This window comes from Panulirus ornatus, chromosome 27, assembly GCF_036320965.1.
Source record: "Panulirus ornatus isolate Po-2019 chromosome 27, ASM3632096v1, whole genome shotgun sequence".
Taxonomy (NCBI): Eukaryota; Metazoa; Arthropoda; class Malacostraca; order Decapoda; family Palinuridae; genus Panulirus; species Panulirus ornatus.
In genome coordinates this window covers 1,096,167-1,109,893 of record NC_092250.1, presented here as the reverse complement: position 1 = coordinate 1,109,893, position 13,727 = coordinate 1,096,167, and the positions used below count along the sequence as shown (strand labels likewise).

At 52.3% G+C, this 13,727-nt stretch overlaps 1 protein-coding gene across 1 annotated transcript in view; it reads left to right on the top strand.

Annotated features, from left to right (window-relative positions):
- LOC139757494 (nephrin-like) overlaps positions 1–13,727 on the top strand; it is a 155,900-nt gene that overhangs the window by 115,847 nt on the left and 26,326 nt on the right. Inside the window, exons 10-13 of the mRNA XM_071678007.1 lie at positions 3,473–3,584; positions 4,413–4,591; positions 7,366–7,555; positions 11,797–11,929. Of these exons, the coding sequence (XP_071534108.1) occupies positions 3,473–3,584; positions 4,413–4,591; positions 7,366–7,555; positions 11,797–11,929 (614 nt within the window). The remainder of the gene's footprint in view (positions 1–3,472; positions 3,585–4,412; positions 4,592–7,365; positions 7,556–11,796; positions 11,930–13,727) is intronic.

The window sequence follows — 13,727 nt, the reverse complement described above, 5'->3', positions numbered from 1 at the left end:
TCGTGAGGTGTATGTATGAGGTCACTCTATCATTCGTGAGGTGTATGTCTGAGGTCACTCTATCATTCGTGAGGTGTATGTATGAGGTCACTCTATCATTCGTGAGGTGTATGTTTGAGGTCACTCTATCATTCGTGAGGTGTATATATAAGGTCACTCTATCATTCGTGAGGTGTATATATAAGGTCACTCTATCATTCGTGAGGTGTATATATAAGGTCACTCTATCATTCGTGAGGTGTATGTCTGAGGTCACTCTATCATTCGTGAGGCGTATGTATGAGGTCACTCTATCATTCGTGAGGTGTATATATAAGGTCACTCTATCATTCGTGAGGTGTATGTCTGAGGTCACTCTATCATTCGTGAGGTGTATATATAAGGTCACTCTATCATTCGTGAGGTGTATATATAAGGTCACTATCATTCGTGAGGTGTATGTCTGAGGTCACTCTATCATTCGTGAGGTGTATGTATGAGGTCACTACATCATTCGTGAGGTGTATGTATGAGGTCACTCTATCATTCGTGAGGTGTATGTCTGAGGTCACTATCATTCGTGAGGTGTATGTCTGAGGTCACTATCATTCGTGAGGTGTATGTATGAGGTCACTACATCATTCGTGAGGTGTATGTATGAGGTCACTATCATTCGTGAGGTGTATGTCTGAGGTCACCATCATTCGTGAGGTGTATGTCTGAGGTCACCATCATTCGTGAGGTGTATGAGGTCACCATCATCCGTATATCTGAGGTCACTATCATTCGTGAGGTGTATGTATGAGGTCACTACATCATTCGTGAGGTGTATGTATGAGGTCACTATCATTCGTGAGGTGTATGTCTGAGGTCACCATCATTCGTGAGGTGTATGTCTGAGGTCACCATCATTCGTGAGGTGTATGAGGTCACCATCATCCGTATATCTGAGGTCACTATCATTCGTGAGGTGTATGTATGACGTCACCATCATTCGTGAGGTGTATGTATGAGGTCACTACATCATTCGTGAGGTGTATGTATGAGGTCACTATCATTCGTGATGTGTATGTATGAGGTCACCATCATTCGTGAGGTGCATGAGGTCACCATCATCCGTATATCTAAGGTCACTATCATTCGTGTCCTATATATATATCTAAGGTCACCTTATCATTCGTGAGGTGTATGTACCTCAGGTCACCGTCATGCACGAACTCCCTCATGCGTGACCGTCATGTCCCATTCATTCACACAAGGTCCACCGTGTGACCTTACCTTCTCTTCTTCCCTTAATGTCTCAACTCAAGGTCTACCACGTCGTCTACCACGTCATCTACCACGTCATCTACCATAGTCATCTACCACATCATCTACCACATCATCTACCACATCTCTCCCGCGCCATCTACCACATCATATACCACGTCTTCAGCCACATCTCCCTCACGTCATCTACCACATCATCTACCACGTCATCTACCACGTCGCCCCCACATCATCTACCACACCTCTCCCACGTCCTCTACCACATCTCTCCCACGTCATCTACCACATCTCTCTCCAACGTCATCTACCACATCTCTCTCCCACGTCATCTACCACATCTCCCACGTCATCTACCACACCTCTCCCACGTCATCTACCACATCTCCCCACGTCATGTACCACATCTCTTCCACGTCATCTACCACGTCTCCTACCACGTCATCTACCACATCTCCCTCACGTCATCTACCACATCTCTCCCACGTCATCTACCACACCTATCCCACGTCATCTACCACATCTCCCCCACGTCATCTACCACATCTCTCCCACGTCATCTACCACATCTCTCCCACGTCATCTACCACATCTCCCATGTCATCTACCACATCTCTCCCACGTCATCTACCACATCTCTCCCACATCAACTACCACACCTCTCCCTCACGTCATCTACCACACCAACTACCACACCTCTCCCTCACGTCATCTACCACATCATCTACCACGTCACCTACCACATCTCTCCCACGTCATCTACCACATCATCTACCATACCTCTCCCACGTCATCTACCACATCATCTCCCACGTCATCCTCGCACTTACACTTAACAATGTACTTGCAATACTATTAACGCACAGAAGCAATAATATGTAAGTGACAGCAAACTTATAAATGCTTCATGTAACTATGTAACTTCGTCAAACGTTTGCTCAAAGGATGTCAAACGTTTTGGCCGTACGTCGTCAAACGTTTCCAGTCGTATGCTGAACGTTTTTCCTCCTGCGTTCTCTTTTTTTGTTTGTTTGTTTGTTTACCAGGGCATCCAACAGACACACTTGGAGAAGACAAGTAGAGCACTTACAGCTGAAATAATGCATCATACAGTAGATACAGTACTCCCTTGCTGTATGATCCTTGTAGCTACAATATCCCCTTACTGTATGACCTTACTACAATGCCCCCTTGCTGTATGACCTTACTACAATACCCCCTTGTTGTATGACCTTACTACAATCCTCCTACAGCGAAGAAGAGCCGAGAATACAACTGAGAACTGATGTAGTTTACATACTTTGAAAGAGAGGGACTTTTAGGGTTTACATACTTTGAAAGAGAGGGACTTTTAGGGGTTTACATACTTTGAAAGAGAGGGACTTTTAGGGGTTTACATACTTTAAAAGAGAGGGACTTTTAGGGTTTACATACTTTGAAACACTGGGATCTGGGATAGGGGCTTAGATACTTTGAAACACAGGGACATGGGATAGGGGGTTTACATACTTTGAAACACTGGGACCTGGGATAGGGTGTTTATATACTGCCAACAGTCGACGCCATCTTGTCTTGTAGGGAAGAAACAGGACTGAAACCCCGACGGAAGGGGCCAGGCTGGTCCCCTGGCCATTCCCGAAGCGACTGGGGAGGAAGGGAAGGAAGGAAGGGAGGGAGAGAAGGAGGAAGAGAGGAAGGAAGGAAGGGAGGGAGGAAGGGAGGGAGGAAAGGAGGGAAGGGAAGGGTTAGGTTAGGTTGTGGAGGAGGAAGGAAGGAGGGAGGAGGAGGAGGTGTAGGAGGAGTAGGAGGAAGGAGGGAGGAAGGGAAAGGTTAGGTTAGGTTGGTTGTGGAGGAGGAAGGATGAGGAAGGAGGTGGAGGAGGAGGAGAAGGAGGAAGGGAGGAGGAGGAGGAGGAGGAGGAGGAGGAGGAGGAGGAAGGAGGAGGTGTGTGTGTGTGCGTGTGTGCGTGTGAGTGTGCGTGTGTGTGTGTGTGTGTGTGTGCGTGTGTGTGTGTGTGTGTGTGTTTAAACCAGCGTCGCACCCTCGCACCCAAGAGGTAAAACACCTCCTCCTCCTCCTCCTCCTCCTCCTCCTCCTCCTCTTCCTCCTCCTCCTCCTCCTCCTCCTCCTTCTCCTCCTCCTCCTTCTCCTCCTCCTCCTCTTCCCTCCCTCCCTCCCGACGGAGACCCAACAGGTGTTCCTCCCTCGACTGCCTCCCCCTTTGCAGGACCTCCCGGGCCGCCCGTGGTGGAGGTCAACACCCGAGGTCAGGTGGAGGCCGGCGCCAGCCTGGAGGTCACGTGTGCCAGCGAGGGAGGTCATCCACCCCCGCAGTTCAGGTGAGGTCACCTTCCATCCACGTTAACGGGGGGGGAGGTCAACCCCAGAGGGGAGAGAGAGAGAGAGAGAGAGAGAGAGAGAGAGAGAGAGAGAGAGAGAGAGAGAGAGAGAGAGATTCGAAAAGCCTTCGCAAATAACGTAAATCAAAGTCACATATATATATATATATATATATATATATATATATATATATATATATATATATATATATATATATATATATATATATATATATATATATATATTCCTATGAGTCACACGGGGGGAGGGGGGGGGAATGAAACACGTTAAGTTCCCAAGTGCACTTTCGTGTCATAATCACATCATCATCAGGGGAGACACAAGAGAGAAATATAACAGTCAGTTGATATACATCGAAGAGACGAAGCTAGGACGCCATTTGGTAAACGTGTGTGTGTGTGTCTGTGTGAAAATCTGAAGAAATTTAGGTATTACCCCAAAGGCTTGAGTTTCAGTCTAAAGGATTTATTGAGGGACCAGTAATGAATAATTAGTTATTGATTCCCAAAAGAAATGGATCTGAGCGAACCATGGAGGTGGAGTAGTCCAGAGCCTGCAGGAGGGAGATGCCCCTTGTCTAACCTGCAGGAGGGAGACGCCCCTTGTCTAACCAGCAGGAGGGCGACGCCCCTTGTCTAACTACAGGAGGGCGACGCCCCTTGTCTAAGACGACCTCCTGGACCATACTGCGCCACTCCTGCTGGGGTGGCTGCTGTGGTGGGGTGGGTGTGGGTGGAAGGAAGCCCCTGTATAAGAGTCCTGAGACTAATCCCTGCGCTGTGTCTTCTCTCCTGTGGCTTCTTCAGGCTGTACAAGGGCGGGGCGTCAGTGCCGACGGAGGTGGGCGACAGCCGGGGCAACGTCAGCACAGTCAGGGCCTCCGTGACCGTCTCCCCGGCTGACAACGGGGCGCGGCTCGTGTGCGAGGTCTCCAACCCGGCCACCAGCACGCCCCTGGCCGCACACACCACCCTCGATATTCTCTGTGAGTCGCGATGTTGTGGCTGTCCCACACAACACCACTACAACCACAACATGACCACAATACCACCACATACAGCACCACAATACCACTACAATACCAGCACCACCACCACAACACCACCACAACACCACCACAACCACAACACCACCACCACAATACCACCACAAAACCACTACAATACCAGCACCACCACCACAACACCACCACAACCACAACACCACCACCACAAAACCACTACAATACCAGCACCACCACCACAACACCACCACAACACCAACAGCACCACCACAACCACAACAACACCACCACAATACCACAACAGTACCAGCGCCACCACAACACAATACCACCACAACAATAACACTAATACCACCACCACCACAACACCACCACCGCCACAACACCACCACAACACCACCAGTCGACCTCCCTTTTCCGTGGGTCCAGCACCCCTCTCCCATACAGACCCCAACATGTGTGCCACCTGGGAAGTTCCACAAGTGTTACGAGATGAGGAACTGACCACCACTGAGGAACTGACCACCACTGAGGAACTGACCACCACTGAGGAACTGACCACCACTGAGGAATAGGCCACACTTTGAACCTAACACTGCACACGCCCTCCTCCTCCTCACACTTCCCCCCCCCCTCCTCCTCCTCCTCCTCACACTTCCCCCCCTCCTCCTCCTCCTCTTCACACTTCACTCTCCTCCTCCTCCTCACACTTCACTCTCCTCCTCCTCCTCACACTTCCCCCCCCACCCTCCTCCTCCTCCTCACACTTCACTCTCCTCCTCCTCCTCACACTTCACTCTCCTCCTCCTCCTCACACTTCACTCTCCTCCTCCTCCAACCACTGTGAGAACCTAACCTAACCTAAGACGTACGACCGGGAAATACAAATGACATAATTCCAATCCAGATTCCATTCAATACCACCCCCCCCCCCACCCCCCTCCAGCTCTGCGACGAGAGAGAGAGAGAGAGAGAGAGAGAGAGAGAGAGAGAGAGAGAGAGAGAGAGAGAGAGAGAGACATCCGTACGGATGCAGGAACATCAAGTCACATTTCTAGTTGTTCTGTATTGGCGAGGGATGGGCCAGAGACAGGCATTTCGGTACACATAAAGTGAAGACTCTCTCTCTCTCTCTCTCTCTCTCTCTCTCTCTCACTAACTGTGTGTGTCTTTTTAAAGATATCTTTTCCATATAATCCAGATCTAGGGGTTTATTTCCCCCCCCCCCTTAAGTTCCCCATTCCTGGGAGCAGATGTCCTTTATTCCCTTCCAGATAATGCCAGGGAGTTTATTCTTTCCCCCCCCTCCTGTTTATTCTTTCCCCCCTCCTGTTTATTCTTTTCCCCCTCCTGTTTATTCTTTCCCCCCTCCTGTTTATTCTTTTCCCCCTCCTGTTTATTCTTTTCCCCCTCCTGTTTATTCTTTCCCCCCTCCTGTTTATTCTTTTCCCCTCCTGTTTATTCTTTCCCCCTCCTGTTTATTCTTTCCCCCTCCTGTTTATTCTTTCCCCCCTCCTGTTTATTCTTTCCCCCCTCCTGTTTATTCTTTCCCCCCTCCCGTTTATTCTTTCCCCCTCCTGTTTATTCTTTCCCCCCTCCTGTTTATTCTTTCCCCCTCCTGTTTATTCTTTCCCCCTCCTGTTTATTCTTTCCCCCCTCCTGTTTATTCTTTCCCCCTCCTGTTTATTCTTTCCCCCTCCTGTTTATTCTTTCCCCCTCCTGTTTATTCTTTCCCCCTCCTGTTTCGCTCTAGAACTAATCATGTATTTTTTTTCATATGTAAATCATTTATTTCCTCAGACTTTACTTGTCCTTAGCCTCTTCCTAGAGTTAAAGTTTTCCCCCTCCTTTGTGTACATGATGATAAATACGTCCTCTTCCCGTTTTTTTTGGTGTTGTGATTTTTTCTTACAAGCGGGCACCCCCCTGGCCTTTGTTTACTTTTAATGAGTTTCCCCCTCCTCTTCGTCGTCGATTTCTTTCCCCCGTTTTCTAAAACAGAGAATGGGAAGCGAGGGGATGGTGGAGCTCCACTCATCCACCACCGGTTATCCATCTCCTTTTCCACTGTGCCACTTGGCCCTCTTCCCTTCCACCGCCACTCGGCCCTCTCCCGTTCCACCACCACTCGGCCTCCTCCCCTTCCACCACCACTCGGCCCTCTCCCCTTCCACCACCACTCGGCCCTCTCCCCTTCCACCACCACTCGGCCCTCTCCCCTTCCACCACCACTCGGCCCTCTCCCCGTCACTGTCAGACCTCTCCCTCACCACCAGCCCTCACCAGCCCTGACCTCTCCCCTCACCACCAGCCCTGACCTCTCCCTCACCACCAGCTCTCACCAGCCCTGGCCTCTCTCCCCTCACCACCAGCCCTGACCTCTCCCTCACCAGCCCTAGCTCTCTCCCTCACCACCAGCTCTCACCAGCCCTGGCCTCTCTCCCTCACAACCAGCCCTGACCTCTCCCTCACCAGCCCTGGCCTCTCTCCCCTCACCCCCAGCTCTCACCAGCCCTGGCCTCTCTCCCCTCACCACCAGCCCTGACCTCTCTCCCCTCACCACCAGCTCTCACCAGCCCTGGCCTCTCTCCCCTCACCACCAGCTCTCACCAGCCCTGGCCTCTCTCCCCTCACCACCACCCCTGGCCTCTCTCCCCCTTACCCCCAGCTCTCACCAGCCCTGGCCTCTCCCTCACCCCCAGCCCTGGCCTCTCTCCCCTCACCCCCAGCTCTCACCAGCTCTCTCTCTCCCCCAGACCCAGCGTGGGAGGTGAAGGGGTGGGTGAGCCCCAAGAGCGTGGAGGCTGGCCAAGTGGCCAAGTTGACGTGCGAGACCTCGTCCAGTGTGCCGCCCTCCACCATCACCTGGCTCCCCTCCACCACCCACGCCCTTGGCCAGCCCTCCGTCAAGCACTCCCCTGGGCTGTACGGCGGCACCGTCACCAGGTACGTGGTTCTGGCACCCACTGGGCCTCCGTCACCAGGTACGTGGTTCTGGCACCCACTGGGCCTCCGTCACCCACTGGGCCTCCGTCACCAGGTACGTGGTTCTGGCACCCACTGGGCCTCCGTCACCAGGTACGTAGTTCTGGCACCCACTGGACCTCCGTCACCCACTGGGCCTCCGTCACCAGGTACGTGGTTCTGGCACCTACTGGGCCTCCGTCACCAGGTACGTGGTTCTGGCACCCACTGGGCCTCCGTCACCAGGTACGTGGTTCTGGCACCCACTGGGCCTCCGTCACCAGGTACGTGGTTCTGGCACCCACTGGGCCTCCGTCACCCACTGGGCCACCGTCACCAGGTACGTGGTTCTGGCACCCACTGGGCCTCTGTCACCAGGTTACAGGCATTACCACCCGACCATGCGTCTCAAATCACCAGCGGATCCCCCGACCAGGTGAATCTACTATCTATCTATCTACCAGCGATAGATCGTCGGTTCAAGACGTCGCACCGGTTCCCTAGGCACTAAATCCTTCGCGTCCCGTGGCACCGTATTAAGACCCCCCCCCCCCACACCCACCCCCAGCCGACCAAAGGCTTCCCCTTTCGGGGGTTTCGAAGACGAGAAGGCGTCGGCTGTGGCACACGCGAATCTAGCTAGCGGCGTCTCCTACATCAGGAAGGGTCGTGTGGGCGGCCCCGCCCTACGCCCCACGCCCGCGCCCGGCCGCCCCACATCAGGAGGGTCGTGAGGGGCGCCCCGCCCCGCGCCCGCGCCCCACCCCCTTAGCGTTCGGCGGAGACGGAGAGACCCCCCCAGAGAACGAAGACGAAGTCAACCCACACAGACGAAGGGAGTAAGTGGTTCTCTTACGACGCTTGTCTACACACAGGGTAATGGGGAGCGAGCGCTGGGGGGGAGGAGGTGTTCCTCACTAACCCAGACAGTACCTCCCCGAAGGCCAGTACCTCCCCGAAGGACAGTACCTCCCCGAAGGCCAGTACCTCCCCGAAGGCCAGTACCTCCCCGAAGGACAGTACCTCCCCGAAGGACAGTACCTCCCCGAAGGCCAGTACCTCCCCGAAGGCCAGTACCTCCCCGAAGGCCAGTACCTCCCCGAAGGCCAGTACCTCCCCGAAGGCCAGTACCTCCCCGAAGGACAGTACCTTCCCGAATGCCTCCGCTCGTCTCTACGTACTTCCAGGCCACTGGAACGAACCCACAGAGACCCCCCCAGCCTGCAGACCCTCACCTCCGTTCGCCTCCACATACTTCCAGGCTACTGGAACGAACCCGCAGAGGCCACTAGGAACGAACCCCAAACTATTTTCCATAACCCTGGACATCTCGTCTGGCCTCCGTGTGATGCAGGCTCTCGGGGACGGTAGAGTAAGGGGGCGGGGCGGGGCGGGGCGGGGGCGGGGCTGCTGGGGTCCGTACATGGCTCGGGGGTTACTCTTGGCCCGCCCCTTACCAAAGGCCCAAGATTCGACGACGCCCTTCGACAAGCAGAAGGAGAACACATTGTCCTCCTCCTCCTCCTTCTCCTCCCACCCCCACAGCAGAAGCCACCAGTACCTTAAGATCGCAGCTGTTCGCCACAGCGCGGCTCACACAGACCCTGGCAAGTTCGAAGGGGTTCGAAGGGGGAGGGGCGGCTTGTGAGCTGAGGGGTAGGGGTGGGGGGAGGGGGGTTATCCTTTCCCCTTGAACGCTGCCCGCCTTACCCAGCAACGGTAGGTGCGCCCTGGCGGGACTCCACTCTCTCTCTCTCTCTCTCTCTCTCTCTCTCTCTCTGTGTGTGTGTGTGTGTGTGTGTGTGTATACATACACTGATGGCTGTATCGTACGTGCTGGAGCCCCGGCGTGCCTTCCACTCAGGGGGAAACGGAGAAGAGGAGGAGGAGGAGGAGGAGGAGGAGGAGGGAGGAGGGAGGAGGAGGAGGAGGAGGAGGAGGAGGAGGAGGGAGGAGGGAGGAGGAGGAAGGGTGACATTAGCCTTAATAGAATCGTCTGAGGAGCAACAAATTTCCCCCTGGTCGCTGCCGCTGTCGTGCGCCACGTCCCCACCAGGAGTAAAAGTGGTCGCTGAGGGAAATAGCCGCCAGGAGGAAGAGGAAGAGGAGGGGCCGTGGTAGGGGTAGGAGGCTTCCGAGGGGAAGAGAGACTGAGAGAGAGAGGGGGTTTAAATGGGAAAGAGCGACGGAACAGTGCTGGAAGAAGGAGGTGGAGGGAAAAAGGGGGACACTTTCAATCCCTCCTTCCCTTCTAGCAAATGACATCCCATTGTCTCCTGTGTCGATCATTGTGTCCGTCGTCTTGCGAGCGGGGAAAATTTCGTCCCGTCGCCTCCGCCCGTCGGAGGGAGACGCCTACGCCAACGCGCGGGTGCCCTTCGGGGAAGGCTTCAGCTTCGCCCACGCGCGGGTGCCCTTCGGGGAAGGCTTCAGCTTCGCCCACGCGCGGGTGCCCTTCGGGGAAAGGCTTCAGCTTCGCCCACGCGCGGTGCCCTTCGGGGAAAGGCTTCAGCTTCGCCCACGCGCGGTGCCCTTCGGGAAAAGGCTTCAGCTACAGGCGGGGATCCCAAAACCACATCCCAGGAAGAAAGAAAAATCTAATGTCTTCCCGAATCTTAGAATTCAGGTCTATGGAAAGGGAGGGAGGGAGGGAAGGAAGGAAGGGTGGGAAAAGACGGGTATGTTTGACGGTGCTGTAAGTCCCGACGGCGATGGACGGGTTCGAGTCTTCAAAAGAGAGCATAAGCGCTACAGTACGGAGGAGGGTGGACGAGTGTCCATTAAGTATGCCAAAGGGCAAAATATGTAGTGTCTGGAGGGTTGGTCATGCAAAGGGGGGGGAGGGGACGGGGTCAGAAAGAGAAGAGGCACTGGAGGGACACCTGAACACCACTGCTTAACATCGAACCCGTGTAGCAGTGGAGGGGCGACCTGAACACCACTGGTTAACCTCGAACCCATTAAGAAGAGGGTCCTATACGTGTGTAGTACCTTGCTCCTATACACTAATTTTCAACCTAGGGAAGGACTCGAACCCTTACCCTTTACTCCTGCCTGGAGATCGACCTACCTCTCCTCCACCACCCATCTCCTATGGCCTAGTGTCAAACGCTTTCCGGTTGTCCAAAGATGGCTAATCCATCGAGCCTTCTCGTGTGTGTGTGTGCGTGTGTGTGTGTGTGTGTGTGTGTGTGTGTGTGTGTGTGTGTGTGTGTGTGTGTGTGTGTGTGTGTGTGTTCCCTGTGACTCAGCTGTTCAAATGTATATATATATATATATATATATATATATATATATATATATATATATATATATATATATATATATATATAAATCAGGGTGGGAGAGAGCTTTTCCCAGTTGCTTCAGTCACCCCCACACACACCCCACGTCCTCGGTAGATAGACAAGCCTAACTTTTTAATGGTCTGCCAGACCAAGTCTTCTTCTTAATGTAGTCTCTCTCTCTCTCTCTCTCTCTCTCTCTCTCTCTCTCTCTCTCTCTCTCTCTCTCTGCATATTCATCCGCTCGCCTCTGATGAGGTCAATCATTAATCAGAGATGGTGACTAATTAATGGCGTATTAATAACATTTATAATAACGCGCCTATGAGTGTGTGTGTGTGTGTGTGTGTGTGTGTGTGTGTGTGTGTGTGTGTGTGTGTGTGTACGTGTGTGTGTGTACGTGTGTGTGTGTGTGTGTGTGTGTGTGTGTGTGTGTGTGTGTGTGTGTGTGTGTGTGTGTGTGTGTGTTTTGGGGAGGGGGTTCACCAAGAACGTCTTTGCGAAAAGGGGGGGGGGAGAGAGAGGTCGTCGTCCGGGAATACAAAGACACAAGTCCACGAAGGAAATCATCCAAGGAATCCACGTCCCCCTGCTCCTGATCGGAGCGTAAAGATGGAAGATGCATGAGCCCAATCACTATATATATATATATATATATATATATATATATATATATAGATAGATAGATAGATAGATAGATAGATAGATAGATAATGATAGGTAGATATTGATAGGTAGATAGATATTGACAGATAGATAAATACATAGACAGATATATAGATATAGATATTGATAGATAGATATATACATATATACACAGATATATAGATATAGATACTGATAGATAGATAGATAGATAAGCACAATTGATCTTACATGTAATTGGGAGACATTGTTTCCTTTCGCTGTTTCTCATCCGAGGTCACCTCGCCCTCCCAGGTCACAGGTCAAGGTGAGGCTGCTGGCGGACAACGACGGTGACCTGGTGACCTGCCGAGTCGAGAACGAGCTCGGTCTCGCCCTCGAGGCCAACATCACCCTCGACGTCCTCCGTGAGTCCACCAAACGTTTCGTCCACCCATAAACGTTTTTTTTTCTCTCTCAAACGTTCCTTCTCCTCAAAGTTTTTTTTTTGGACTTTTCTTTTTTGTCTTTAAATTTTCTAATATTTTTGATGTGTGTTTCATCTCAAACGTTTAGTCTTCTCCCCAAACGTTTAGTCTTATCCCCAAACGTTTAGTCTTATCCCCCACCGTTTAGTCTTATCCCCAAACGTTTCTTCTCAAAACGTGTCTTCCGCTCGAATGTTTCTCCTTGCACGTGTCTCCTCAAACGTTCCTTCTTCTCAAACGTTTCCTATTATAAAAACGTTTCTAAAACGTCTCCCAACAATAGCTAAATTTTTCCTCAAACGTTTCTTCTCATAAAACGCTTCTAAAACGTATCTGAACAAAACTCTTTTTTTTCTCCTCAAACGTTTTCTTCTCAAACGTTTCCTCCCGAGGCTTTCGCCTCAAAAGTTCTCAAACGTCTTTCTTTCTTATCAAACGCCCCCCCCCCCTCTCTCTCTCTCTCTCTCTCTCCAAGAGCGAAAGATAAGAACGTCTCTCTCTCTCTCTCTCTCTCTCTCTCTCTCTCTCTCTCTCTCTCTCTCTCTCTCTCTCTCCAAGAGCGAAAGATAAGAACCTCTCTCTCTCTCTCTCTCTCTCTCTCTCTCTCTCTCTCTCTCTCTCTCTCTCTCTCTCTCTCTCTCTCCCTGCTACACTCAAGACACACCCACCCCTCCCACCCCCCATGCAACATATTGAGCGATGCTCATAATACACCTCTCCCTCCCCCCCCCCGGGCCCCCCCAGCGTGAGTATATTCTGGTCCTGGGGTGTGGACCATTCCAGGGTAATGACGGGGGGGGATGGAAATGAAGGTCGTGTGTGAGAGTGAGGGAGAGGGAGGGAGGGAGAGGGAGGGAGAGGGAGGGAATAAATCTTTTTGTTACCTGTAATGACGAACCAATCCTTTCCTGAGAGAGAGAGAGAGAGAGAGAGAGAGAGAGAGAGAGAGAGAGAGAGAGAGAGAGAGACGTTCTTATCTTTCGCTCTTGGAGAGAGAGAGAGAGAGAGAGAGAGAGAGAGAGAGAGAGAGAGAGAGAGAGAGAGAGAGAGAGAATAGGAAAGACGTTCTTATCTTTCGCTCTTGCAGAGAGAGAAATAATTGAAGATGCCAGGTGAATAATGGAACGGTGTGTGTGTGTGTGTGTGTGTGTGTGTGTGTGATGTCTCTGTCTATCTGTCTATCCTTTAGTATAGATACCTCTCTCTCTCTCTCTCTCTCTCTCTCTCTCTCTCTCTCTCTCTCTCTCTCTCTCTCTCTCCAAGAGCGAAAGATAAGAACGTCTTTCCTACTCTCTCTCTCTCTCTCTCTCTCTCTCTCTCTCTCTCTCTCTCTCTCTCTCTCTCTCTCTCTCTCCAAGAGCGAAAGATAAGAACGTCTTTCCTACTCTCTCTCTCTCTCTCCTCTCTCTCTCTCTCTCTCTCTCTCTCTCTCTCTCTCTCTCTCATCCCAGCCTCAAGAACCCAGGCATGTTGAGCAATAACGTGAGCACAACAGACCCTGGCACGCCGCGTATGCGGGCCCGCGCCCGCGAGGGAGGGAGGGTACGTGTGGGTCTATAGGGGAGGGCCAGACCACCACCTTGCCCCACCCCCCCTCTCTCCTCCCTCCCCGACGCAGACCCACCCGGAGACGACCCCCACCACACACACACACACACACACACACACACACACAGCCATGACCATCACCACCAAAATCCACACCCAACCCTCCCTCCCTCCCTCCCTTCCTTCCTTCCTTCCTTCCTTCCTTCCTTC